The following is a 13,146-nucleotide window of genomic DNA, read 5'->3' on the forward strand; positions in this document are numbered from 1 at the left end:
TCGGGGAGCCACAAGCCCCGGACAAACAAAGGCTCTCACGCCGGATGCGTGGGCTGCGAGAAAGGCTGCGTGCAGATGCAGCACTTGTCGTAGTTTTAAAAAAATGGGAGAGCGAGAGAGAGCGACATGGAGTAGGAAGAGAGGGGGTAGAGAGAGAGGGGGGGGGGGTAGAGAGAGAGAGGGGGGTAGAGAGAGAGGGGGGTAGAGAGAGAGGGGGGTAGAGGTAGAGAGAGGGGGGGTAGAGAGAGAGAGGGGGGTAGAGGTAGAGAGAGGGGGGGTAGAGGTAGAGAGAGGGGGGTAGAGAGGGGGGGTAGAGAGGGGGGGGTAGAGAGAGAGAGGGGGGGCAGAGAGAGGGGGGGTAGAGAGAGAGGGGGGGGGGTAGAGAGAGGGGGGTAGAGAGAGGGGGGTAGAGAGAGAGGGGGGGTAGAGAGAGAGGGGGGCAGAGAGGGGGAAGGGGTAAGGAGAGCAAAGCGAGAAATCTTTTGTTAAATCTTTCATTAAAAAAGGGGGGGTTTACCTAAAGCAAAGCATTCAAATAAAAACTAAATGATGAACGAAGCACAGTGCCGACTACACCGAGCATCTTCTTGTTTCCTCTGATCGTAAAAAGAGAGGCAAAAAAGAGAGTGGAGTGTGTTGTGTGCTGCTAGTAGCTGACAAGATCGGGAGCCACGAGACACTCCCCCCACACCACCACCACCCTCCCGGGGTAAACAAAAGGCGGCGGGTGTCGACGTCAGGACGGAGAAACCTCGCATGGCGGAGTGAGCACGGCAGCAGCAGCAGCAGCTCGGCTGTGCCCGCCCACTCTTCCTGCTCCTCCTACTCCTCCTGTTGCTCCTCCCTCCTCCTGTTGCTCCTCCCTCCCTCCTCCTGTTGCTCCTCCCTCCCGCCTCCTGTTGCTCCTCCCTCCTCCTTTTGCTCCTCCCTCCCTCCTCCTGTTGCTCCGCCCTCCTCCTGTTGCTCCTCCCTCCTCCTGTTACTCCTCCCTCCTCCTGTTGCTCCTCCCTCCCTCCTCCTGTTGCTCCTCCCTCCTCCTGTTGCTCCTCCCTCCTCCTATTGCTCCTCCCTCCTGTTGCTCCTCCCCCCTCCCTCCTCCCTCCTCCTGTTGCTCCTCCCTCCTGTTGCTCCTCCCTCCCTCCCGCCTCATCATCATCAGCAGCAGCAGTGGAGTCATTATCAGCAACCGCAAGCAAGCAGCGGGGTCCGTCGCGACTCAACACGGCTCGCTGTGTCGCAGATTTGACCCCGCCATCTCGCGAGTGCGGTGCAGGGAAGGAGGTTTAGCGGCTTTGAAGAAGAGGGAGAGCGGAGATAGATAGCGAGCTGCGTGTGTTGTGTGTTGTTGTTGTGTGGCGAAGTTTTCTTGGCGTTGTGGTGGTGGAGGTGGTTCTTCGTCGTGGCGTGGAAGAGAGTGGTTGTGGTTTTGTTGTTGATGGTGGTGTCGGCGGCGGCGTTGCTAAACTTTGTTAGGGTTGTGAGCGGTGCCGTGTGAGCGTTGTGGGGTTTAGTGCCCACGGTGGGGTTGTTGTGTGTTGGTGGGTTGTTTTAGGTTGTTGTGGTGGGGTGGGATATTCACACACGTGTGTGTGTGTAAGCCTGTTGTGCATCGGCAATACTGCCAGTGTGTGTGTGTGTGGTGTTACGCTGGTGTGTTTTTGTTAACCGTGTGCGTAACGAAAGTGTGTTTGTTGCGTGTCTGTACGGTGTTAGGTTAAGGCGTATTCGCCAGGGTAACAACTGTGTGTTTGTGATAGCGTATTGGGTGTATTGTTTTTATATCGTTACGCATGCCTGTAACGGTGTTGCAAGTGCTTTACGTGTGGTATCGGGACACACTGCTTGTGTTGAACTCATAGGGCGTGCTATTTGCAATCACTTATTCCAAAGCCTCGGCGTATAGGCGCGCGTGTGACATTAACACGGGATGTGGTGAGCGACATTTACTGGGTGGTGTGAAGTTTCAAGGTGTGCACGATTTGTGGGGTGCGTTTCACATACCGTGTGTGTGTGTGTACAGGGCTTGTGTGTGTGTACAGGGCTTGTGTGTGTGTGTTAACACAATACTAGCTAAGAGTGAGAGAGAGAAGGGTGTGTGTCGGCGAAAGGACACAACACCCCACACAACAAACACAAAGGGTGAGAGAAGTTGTTGGGGGGGAGGGAGGGAGGGACGAGCGAGCTGCTTTGCACACCTGCAACACGATGGGTGCCCAGCTGCTACCATCATCATCATCACCACTCCTCCTGCTGCTGCTGCTACTGCTGCAGCAGCTGCCATCGCCTGCCTGCGGGATGGCCTACAGGGACGAGACCAGTCACGGTGAGCACATCTGCCCTTGGCTCCCTGCTTGCCCTCCTCCCATTCATCGATTCGTCGCGTTGGCCACCTTGTCAAGCTATGAAGAAGAAGAAGAAGAAAAAATGGGGCAAACGGCCAGAACGTCTATTTTTATACGTATGTTTTTCAAGACCGTGGTGGTTTACTAATGTGTGTGTGTGTGGGGTTGTTGTTATTTGTGCCTGTGCGCCACTGCCAACGGCAGCGTTGCCATGCAAATGTTTATTAATCGAATGCATCATCCGTGACTTGTTCATCTCGCCCGCTGGTGTCACATCCCGTGGGGATGAAATGCGAAGAACGGTCGCTCGGCTCCGCTGTTTTTTTTTCTTCTTCTGTAGCCGATGTCGATTATAAACAATCGATTCGTTCTGATGTTGGCCGAGCACTTGGGGGGTGGTGGGGGCAAAGTTGGACGATTGGAGGAGACGTTGCCCCGCCGTTTTGCAATGTCCATTTACTTAACTCCCGAATTAGCACGGCTTAATACTTACTAATTTTATTTTTCTACCTCCGTGACTTTACCAAAAGAACCAAAGAGTATGGGGATTCCTGCAGTCAAGAAAGCTTCAAATCAAGATTACTACGACTAACTTTTCTTTTTTAACCAGGCAAGGTCCACTGAGCGATAATATCTCATTTTCAGAAGGGACCCGGTCGCAAAAAGTTATCTCGGCGAAAGTGGTTTATCGTCATTGTGTAAAAATTTAGAGCAGCCATAAGTACTCGTTAAGCTCACGTTTACTGTAAATGCGGAGGGGGAGGAAAAAACCGGAGGAACCGGAGAACAATCCACGTGACCACGGGGAGAAAACACGCAAACTCCAAACATAGAGCAGGCGTCGGGGTAGGGATCGAACAATCCACGTGACCACGGGGAGAAAACATCCAGACTCCAAACATAGAGCAGGCGTCGGGGAAGGGATCGAACAATCCACGTGACCACGGGGAGAAAACACGCAAACTCCAAACATAGAGCAGGCGTCGGGTTAGGGATCGAACAATCCACGTGACCACGGGGAGAAAACATCCAAACTCCAAACATAGAGCAGGCGTCGGGGAAGGGATCGAACAATCCACGTGACCACGGGGAGAAAACATCCAAACTCCAAACATAGAGCAGGCGTCGGGGAAGGGATCGAACAATCCACGTGACCACGGGGAGAAAACACCCAAACTCCAAACATAGAGCAGGCATCGGGGAAGGGATCGAACAATCCACGTGACCACGGGGAGAAAACACGCAAATTCCAAATGTAGAGCAGGCGTCGGGGTAGGGATCGATCAATCCGCGTGACCACGGGGTGAAAACACGCAAACTCCAAACATAGAGCAGGCGTCGGGGTAGGGTTCGAACAATCCGCGTGACCACGGGGAGAAAACACGCAAACTCCAAATATAGAGCAGGCGTCGGGGTAGGGATCGAACCCACGACCTCTTGCACACCAGGCGAGGGAGCTAACATCTGACTTCTTTCGCGCACCGTAAGTAGCCAACTACGTACGGTGCCAAAGATTTACCGGCTACATTTTCACTGCACTGAGTTTTGTACTCTACAAAACGACTCTGAATCGTTACAAAAAAAAACCAAGGCCCGTTGTAAATGAGTCTTGAGACTCGGGTGGTCCGGTGGTTCACAAGGTCCGAGCGATGAGCCGGCACCGCTGTGATCCTGGATTTGAATCCAGATTTTCTTCGGTCACCTGTGATCTTTTTAAAACCGCGTTCCCCGGTCGCCGATGACTGCACCAGAAACAACCCACCGTCGCATTTCGTTTTTGGTCAGCAACTCAATTTATCTGAATTCCAAGCTCCCCTGAGAATTGCAAAATGTATAGGTTTGAGTGTCATGGGACGAATATGTTTAATCTCACGTGACAAGCTAGTGGGAGAACTTGCTTCCCGCACATGACTGCCTGGACCAGTGGTAACTTCACGGCATGATTATCAGTGGTAGTGTAAGCACTTTCATAGCCACTTCTGTAGGCCATTCTCTTATCTACTGCTTCGAGAGATGCGGATGGCTGCTTTCTCTTGTGATTCGACGGCACAATAGGCACGCACAAATAAATTTGTGCTTGGAAATGCGTCTTGGGGGATTTTCTGGATAAATTACTTTAATATTGCCGTGTTATTGTACTCTGCCCGTAACGATTTTGTTGATTACTTTGTACAGATTTGGTCATACAATCGGACGGCGGACGGAGTGTGCGTGAATTAATGTGAAATGTTGTGGTACTTGAATAACAAGACGTGGTTCTGTATTTCCACTTAGGTTGTTTGAATACTCTTTCCCCACCCCCCAAACTCGGTAACCATCATGAGAACCAACACACTTGTGACCTCAACCCAGACTTTTAACATCTTACCCATGCAATGCCCTAAACTAAGCCCATAACCACACCTCAAATGTTAACTGCAAACTATATATTACAGCGCAATGGATCAGCTGTGAACGGTGTTTTTAGCAGAAAACCGGTTTAGCGTTCTTTTGGAAATTTGAGAAGCCAGCCAAACGTTGACGACCCTTCCAGTAATCTCGCCATGAATGTAGTAGTGGTAGTCAGATGTTTATCACAGTCGGCCGTGTGACGCTTTCTGAATGTATCGCCATCGGACAGATATAGGAAGCATGTTGCATAACAAATGTTGTTGTCAATGGAGTTGGTATTTCTTAGCTGCTGCCCTCTGCTGCAGCTGCATAACACTGTGCATCACGATGTGTCTGTGTATATAGCATGTATTTGTAAGGTTAAGGATTTTGATTTATTGCGTGCCTAAATGTTCCAGCATCTCAGAGCACCTTGCATCACATCTCATTTCAGTCATGCCAAAAGGTCAGTTGTAGTTTGTGTTCTTCTAGCCAGGGGGAGAGACCCCCCCCCACCGATGCCAGCTTTTCCCTGTGCAGCAGAAGGGGACACAGCACTGACAAAGCAAGTGGTGGGCATTCGTCTGGCCAACGGACGAGACCAGTGATGGAATGTCAGCTAAAAAGAGGGAAAACGCCCGAGAGGATGGCCTCCTCTATGCAGAGTGAGCAGTGTGGCGTTAGCTCGGGTGCAAGGGCGAGACTGGCATCGCAAGACCTCGAGGGGACGGTGCCGATTTGAGAATTCCTTCATCCAGCGGTGGATTGATCTTGGCGGCGGCTGTTGTTGATTGATGATGATGATGAATATGTCTGGGGAGTAGGCAGAGGATTTGAATGGCCTGGCAGGCAAGGTGGAAGATGTGGCTATAAGTCAGGTGTTTGTGCTGGCAGATTGCTCAAAGATAATTATGATACCAGCACTGGGTATATACGAGTCCTGCTGCATCTTATGTATGGAAGACACCACTAGAACCGGTTTGTGACCGCACCCTCACTTGTTGCCTTGCTGCAGCATTCGCGGTGCAGAACATCGATGGATTTATTTTTCCCACTCGTAAATACGCGACCACTGTCTTACACGTAAACGGCAGTCAATGTACGAATAAGACTGGCCACCGTCGGAGAACTGTGGAATTTTGACCAGTGGCTCAGGCCTGCCAGTGACGTTAAGGGACGACCCAACAATCCTCTTTGAAAGTATTGGGACACACTGATTTGTCAACACCATGCAGCAAGGCACGAGCAACCTAAGATGTGTGATTCGTGCGTGTTTGTCGTACGTATGGAGTGGTATCGGTGTAAGTCTGAAACAACCCTTTATGACCACATGTTACAAACTTGTGCCACAGTAGTCAACAGTGATTCTCGGTTCCTCTTGATTTACAAACGGAGTGTCCCGAGACATCTCCAAGGGTACAGATTGCGAAGCGCTCCTCGTGTATGGTTGTGAACGACGTAGCTTGGAGGACTGGTGCGCGTTTGCAAAAACACGCGGTTACGTATGTATATATTTTTTCTAACTTTTTTGCTACAGTGTGATATCCGAGCGAGTCAACTTAACCTTTCGCTCGGGGTGGTGGGGGGGGAAAGCATTTGTGAAAAATACGATGGGCGAAAAAACATGTCCCGACCCATCTAAGATACGAGCTGGTTCCTCGCTTGAAATAGATGTCCCCTCAAAGTTTGACAGCGGTGGGAAACGATCCAAAAGTAAATTTATATTCCCCGCGATTGATGCGACCTCTGCCGTCGCCTGCGACTAAATGACATCAGCTGCGGTGAGTCTGCATTTTGAGGTCTGTGCTGGCGGGGCGGGCGGACTCGTTACCCGTGGAGCCAGGCCTGAGTGGGAACGTCAAAAGTGTGGGAAAGGAGTCGTGGACCACGAGCTCACACCCCCCCCCCCCCCCTCAGGTCGGGCTGGTACGCGAGCTGGCGAGACACGACTCGCATTCGTTCGCCTGCTGGCACGGGGCCACCTCCACCGGCGCTTTTAAGCGCCCATTTGTTTTTTAAAATTTTCACTGCTTGCGGCGTTGGTCGCCTAATCGTCCGTCTGCCGTGCCTCCTTTTTGAGTGCAGTCGCACCACTCGGGCTGAGGGATGATGAGGTCGTGTGTGACCATAAGGATGTTAGAAAGTGACGCCGCAACACTGTATGGCATCTTAAAACAATGTAAAGCCATGCATTAGTTGAATCGATGTTTCTATTGTAGAGGGGTGGGCTTGCAGTTGCTCTGGATATTACCATCTCCCCTCTTCCCTCCCATGTGTGACCCTGACATGGATATATATATAACTTTTACCAGAATCGTGGACATTCATAAAGAAAATGGAACAAAAACATAAAATTGCATCAAGGAGTGTGGTGGTGATGCATGCTAGGATCACACGAATTAGACTGAAGAAAAGTAAGTGGGCTTTGGGCGCAGGCCATGTTTCTAGGAGGGACAATGATTGGTCGGTGGTCGAGACTAACGTTGGAGTGGAAGTCCAGGGAGAGAATGCCCCCAAGAGGGCGTCACCACAGAGAAGCTCGTAGCGATGAAATCAGCTCGTGTGCCTTTTGAGGGATGACACTGGCTTGGGCGGACCTTCATCGAGCAATGGATCTGTCATGGCTAATGACTCTATTTGTGCAGCTGCCACACCGTGTGGCTGTTCTTTACACGCAATGCGTGCGATTTGGGTGCCCGATCTGGATTCATCATGCTCACAATGTGCAAGCAGCAACCGTAGGAAGCATCTCCCAGTGAAATCAAACAAAAATGTGTGACCGGCCCCTTCATTAGAGGCTCCGCATCGATGGGACTTGTTTACCCCAAGCTGCAGATTGAATCCGCCCCGTACGTATTGCCGCTGTTGCTGGGGTGGCGCAGCAGCGTTTTTGACGTGGCGCATCAAAATGTTTGCCCATAGCCACGGGTAACGAACAGCGGAGCAGGACTGAAATGAGTTGATTTTTGTTGTGCGAGCTGGCTGTGGGTGGCGGCAATTGTCAGCGTGCCACGGAGCACAGCTGTTGGATTTGTGCTCGGGTCTTATTGTAAAATTCCTATTGCACAATTGTTTTCAGCGCTATGGACGAAAAGGCATTTAAAAATAATAATTGTTCACTCGGTTGTAACTAATTTACGTAAAACTTGTGATTTAAAAAAAAAAAAATGTTGGGCTTGTCATTTTTGTTTGGGAGTTTTGTCTCCACGGTGTGGCGTTTTCACATCACGATTTTTGTTGGTGTCTTCGGAGCACTCGAGCAGTGGCTGTGGGCACGCTGCACGAGGGGACCCGTCGCGGTGACCTCCGCTCGATTCCTGGCCGTGGCTATCGTCGGTGGCCAGCAACATCTGAACCGGTCCTGGGTGAAACCCAGCTGTTCGCCGATGCACACTCGCCACGTGTATGGTGATGGTGGGGAGCGTCGAACAATTTCCCCACGACTGAACATGGCCCGAGGGAGACTTGTTTACCAGCAGGGGATTTTGTATTGCATGTTGTCTTTTCATGAAATGAAAGTCCTTGTGCTGCAGTCGCTCATAAGGCCCTACGATCTTACAAGCAGTGTCTTAAGGATGTACGGATTTTTGACACTGCGTGCGGATGTAATTATGAACGCCCAAGATATGAGAATTGGCATTCTGAAAAACCTTCTCTCCCAAATCCGTGAAGCGTGTTAAGAATAAGATCCCGCCTAACTCCACCGCGCGTCATTTCGCACCATGCCTTGCTCCTGTCAAGAGCGCAGTAGTAGATTGAATCTCTGGCCGTTGCCTTTAGCTATGCATGACAGCAGATGTAGGAGTAGTGTTCTGGATTTCTGGCTCTGGGCATCGCTATCCTCGGCCCACCGATGAGTGAAGGCTTTTTTAATGCTAGAGTCGGAAATATTATTGCCGCGTTTGCCCTTTTTCACGTCCACTTGGCGGCTGTACCGTTGTAGGTGTAATGGTGGCAAAATGTTAACTTACCTCTACCTGGTATGGAGGAGGTATTGGGTTTGATTCCGACCCTGACGCCTGTGTATTTGAAGTTTGCATGTTTTCCCCGTGGTCGTGTGGATAGTTTATACATTTTGTTGTTTTACCTTGCCTCTCGATTATCGATTTTGAGCCTCTAGTTGTCTTTTCTGGTGACTTGCTATGTACCCCGTGTCCTTGCTTTCATCGAGTGTGATTGTAAACAATTTGGTGTGCAGTGTTTTAATTTATATTGCATCGCTATCCTGCGATCCTGCGACGCGATATCAGTGGCTAGGCATGGCCTTCATCCAGCAGTGCGTTTTAACTGCAGTGTGCGAGTTGTTAGCTCTGCTACGAGCCGGGCCCGCCTCTAGTTGGATTCGTGGCCATTGCTAACACCAGTGGGGAGTGACATCCGAAACAGTCCTTGGCACCCGTTTCACCAGCTCCCATTTTCACCGGCGTGGTGAGGGTATGGTTCATCAGTCCTTGCGACAAAAAGGCATGGGGAAGGCCTCTGTGAAGGGCCATTGTAATCCGTACAATTTTAAGTTGCATCTCCAACACAATTGGAAATACAGTGCAATGTTTTCAGTATTATTGTTTTTAATAAAAAGGCCAAATACCAAGCAACAACAGTTACGGGTGTGAGATCCCGTGCAAGTATATGCCAAATCTGCCGGTTAGCCTCCAAATGCGGAGTTGTGCGCAGTGCTTACTGTGTACCGGACGGGAACCGAAGTGAAAATGGTCGCACTGAATTGGGCACAGATGCCCTCCACCTCCGCCTGCATCGCCCTTTCCGGCCCGGGCACGTATGCTCACCCGCTCGCCCACGCCACGACCGTTGGCACCCACCGCTTCACATGTGTGATTGCAGAGGGGGAGAGGAAAAAAAAACTACTGGGATTGGATAAAGGTGCAAATAATCAAAATCTGTGTCTAACAAAAAAATATATCTTTCCAATCGTGCGAACAACGTCTCGTGGCCAAAAACAATCCGTTCCACGACCAGCGTGTGTGAACATTTAACGCATCTGCCTGAACAGCTACTGGCCGCGTTGGCCCTCCGATGGGGCAGTTGCCTCTCCTACCTTCCTCCCTCCCTCCTCGTTGCCGATGGTCGGAGTGAGAGGCACAGTAACTACATCCTAACGGGGAGCGTCTGCACGTACAAGCAGCGCATTGTGTGGCACTGCTGGCAAATGGGCCAACCCCGGCACAACCACCACCACCGGCGGCAGCGGAGGAGGCGGCAGCGTCTCCGCCCCCCACAAAGGGCCGGTTTGTTAGAGCTAGGAGCACAAGGCCCCTGTCATCATCGCTAAAGATGCCCGCTCCTCGTTATCTCTGCTGGGCACCGGTGGTCGCTTCTGTTGCCTGGATCGTGCCGGGGGAAGTGCGGTGGTCGGGTCCGCGAGTGCGTGTGCGCACTGAGCTACGAAGCCCAGCTGAACTGGTCCTGGGCCTCGCCGAGGTCGCCTCTGCCCCAAATGAGTACCTGGTGCGGTGTGTAAAACATCACCGCTTGGGAGACAAAGGCGGCCGCACGTGGAGTTGGCCACCCTCCCACCTCGTGTGCCGTGCCGGCCTTCATAGGCGCTGCTCGCTAACAGCACTTGCCCCTACGAGTCTGTTAAGGCTAGACGCGGGGTGGGGGAGGGGGGTCTTTGTGCGAGAGTTGGGGAGGCCGTTCCCTGTCTGTCCACGCATGTTTTGTTGTGGGCGCAACTTGGCTGGGAATGCTGATGCTTGCTTTCGAATCTAATTGTATGCAATTCCGTATTCGACACAAGGGCAAACCATTAAGTAAATGTCGCATATTGACGGTTTTTTTCTCCCCAAATTAGTTTTGCTGTCTGCATTGCGTTCTCAGAATAATAAGATTTCTATGCTGAAATTAGCAGCAAGCAGTGCATCACCCTGTGTCAGAACAGCCCCAGATGACGATGTCGCAATATTACTTGTTACATGTGTAGTGGAGTGTTGTGGAAACTGCGCGATTGCATGATCACACGGACAGTGTGGGTTATCTTGGGTCAGCCTGTGGAGAAGGCAAAAACAGTGTGGGTCGTGTTAGGACAGCCAGGTGCAAAGGCTGGGATGATGAGGTAACGGTTGGGCCAATTAAGCCAGAGGATCAGCAACGGCGGTGATTGGCTGTGGCTGTTGTCAAGGGCGAGGAGGCGTCGAGATGTCTGGAGAAAGGCAGGTGTTTGAGGACGGGAAGCTCTGCGGAGGCACGCGGGCCAATTAATTAGCGATAATGAGAATGGGGATAAATTGGGGGGGGGACAGAGAGAAGGAGAGTTGGAGTTGGGACCTGGACGAGGAAGACGTGGAGTTTGGAACCAGAGTTTGAAACCGAAGTTTGAAACCGGAGTTTGAAATCGGAGTTTGGAAACGGAGTTTGAAATCGGAGTTTGGAAACGGAGTTTGGAACAGAGAGTGAAGCAAGACGAAGTAGTTAGCAGTGGAGTGAGCGTTGCGATAGCGGAGCTGAAGACGCTGTGTGCGGAGTTGCTGAACGGGGAGTCGCTGAGTGCGAAGAAAGTGAAGTGATAGTGGGGAGACAAAAGTGGTGAGCGAGACAAGCGGAGCACGGCGAGCGAGCCGTGGTGACCAGGATACTGTGGAGTGTGGAGGACATGTTGAATGTTGTAAATAAAGCGGTGTTCGAAGAAAGACGGAAGTTGTCCGCGTAAAGTCGAACACTGCACATGTTCCAATAACCTCTTCAATCCACACGGGTCCAAACTTTTGTTTGCACTTAAGCGAACGTGTCATCACGTCAATAACACCAAACGTGGTAATTCTCATTGGAAATGTAGCCAAATTTAAGTGAAATCCAAATTAAACGAGTTTTTTTTTATTGTTGTTGTGCATTCGTTGGTGACTGGGCCTAGACCATCAACTCCGCTGCGCTGGAACCCGGTTCAATCACCGGCGTCTGCAGCTACGCATTTGAATCCTAACATCACGCGGTGGTTTGTTTTTAACGGCACGTCTTTTTGATGGTTCTTCATCGTTTTCAAAAATGTGGGTCATAACAAAACTAAAAGTAAACACATTTTTACTTGACCCACTGAGCTACATAGCTCTTTTTCAGAAGCTGCTTGACCACAAATGATAGCCCAGTGAAGCAGTTTAGAAACATCGACAGTAGAAGAGACGGCAACCTATTTGCTCTTCTGTTTCACCACGCACCGTTATCTAACAGCACAGCCCTCAAAGCCTTGGCTGCAAGAGCACACTTGAACCATGTGTGTTTGTTTTCATAAAAGTTCTTGGCTGGCCGCTCTGCGTGTGTGGAGAGTGGTGGTGCAGTGGTTAGCACGCTGCGCTACGGACCCGGCGATCGGATTTGGATTTCTGCTCGTGGCCGACACCGGTGCCGATTATCATGAGCCGGTCATGGGCCTCCACTCTGTCGACTTGGCCTCAAATGAATACTTGATGTGTGTGTAAACATCGCCACTGGGGAGATTAAAGGCGGCCGGGTGTGGTGCTAAACACCCCCACCCCCTCGTGTGCCGTGACGGCCTTCATAGTTACTCACTAACAGCACTTGCCCCAAAAAGTCTGCAAGACCAGGGGTCCGGCAACCAAAATAACGAGCCATTTTTTTATTTGGTTAAAAAAACTCTATTTCAAAAGCTGCAATGCACGTGGTGAATACCAGATGGTTGGTCCTTAACGAATAATATCACGAAACGGTTTCCGACCCCTGGTCTAGACTACAGGGGGAAGAGGGGACAAGATCTTGGTCTTTGTGCGTGTGCATAAAACTTGGAAAAGAGAGACTCTGTGTGAGAGAGGAAGCTGACAAGTGGCAGAGAAGAGAAAATATAAAAGGAGACATTGAAGACTAGGGTCTTTACAGTGAAACACCTGCCTAAACATTGAAAGGCCCGTGTCAATATTAAGGAGCTCTTGGCTATGATGACAGTTTTTCGTCATGAAGGCTCACAGCTCCCCACCTTTGCTCTTTAAAGTATAATTAAATGTCCACTCCCTTGGTCAATCCGCTGCTGGATGAAGACACCCCACCCACCCATACATGTCAGTCATGGAATTGTGTTTGGCCATACTTCCCCGACGCTGGTCAGTGCGGATTTGTGACGGTTTGAAGGTTGGGACCGCTTGGAAGTGTGGTAGAACGTTGTTTTTTTCAGCGCTCCGCTGTGGATGGGTCTGGTCAGGGGCCAGGTGTCGTCTAACCGCCGATGTTAGCCTTGGCCGTGTATCAAACCTAGGTCGCCAGTCTCGTAGCGCGGTGTGCTTAAGCGATGCGCCACCGAGCTGTTTACCGCAATCGTAAAAAAAAAATCTTTGGAAAATCCCCGGCTTTTGGTTTTCTGCTCTCGATTTAAATGCTCGCCATGTGCAGCTGCGTTGTTATAGATTGGTGCGTTTAGGACTCGGATAGATTTTCGTGGAAATATCAGAATCTGAGTTTATAATGGAGGAGG

At 50.8% G+C, this 13,146-nt stretch overlaps 1 protein-coding gene across 1 annotated transcript in view; it reads left to right on the forward strand.

Moving 5' to 3' along the window:
- Nucleotides 1-1,127: 1,127 nt before the first annotated feature.
- The window catches only part of LOC116949150 (plexin domain-containing protein 2-like), a 45,240-nt gene continuing 33,221 nt past the window's right edge, over nucleotides 1,128-13,146 (forward strand). The window contains exon 1 of the mRNA XM_076069219.1: nucleotides 1,128-2,323. Within this exon, the coding sequence (XP_075925334.1) occupies nucleotides 2,206-2,323 (118 nt within the window). The 5' untranslated portion in view covers nucleotides 1,128-2,205. The remainder of the gene's footprint in view (nucleotides 2,324-13,146) is intronic.

The sequence above is a fragment of the Petromyzon marinus genome, chromosome 2, assembly GCF_048934315.1.
Source record: "Petromyzon marinus isolate PM22_M1 ecotype Great Lakes invasive population chromosome 2, UKy_Petmar_22M1.pri1.0, whole genome shotgun sequence".
NCBI classification, from domain to species: Eukaryota; Metazoa; Chordata; class Hyperoartia; order Petromyzontiformes; family Petromyzontidae; genus Petromyzon; species Petromyzon marinus.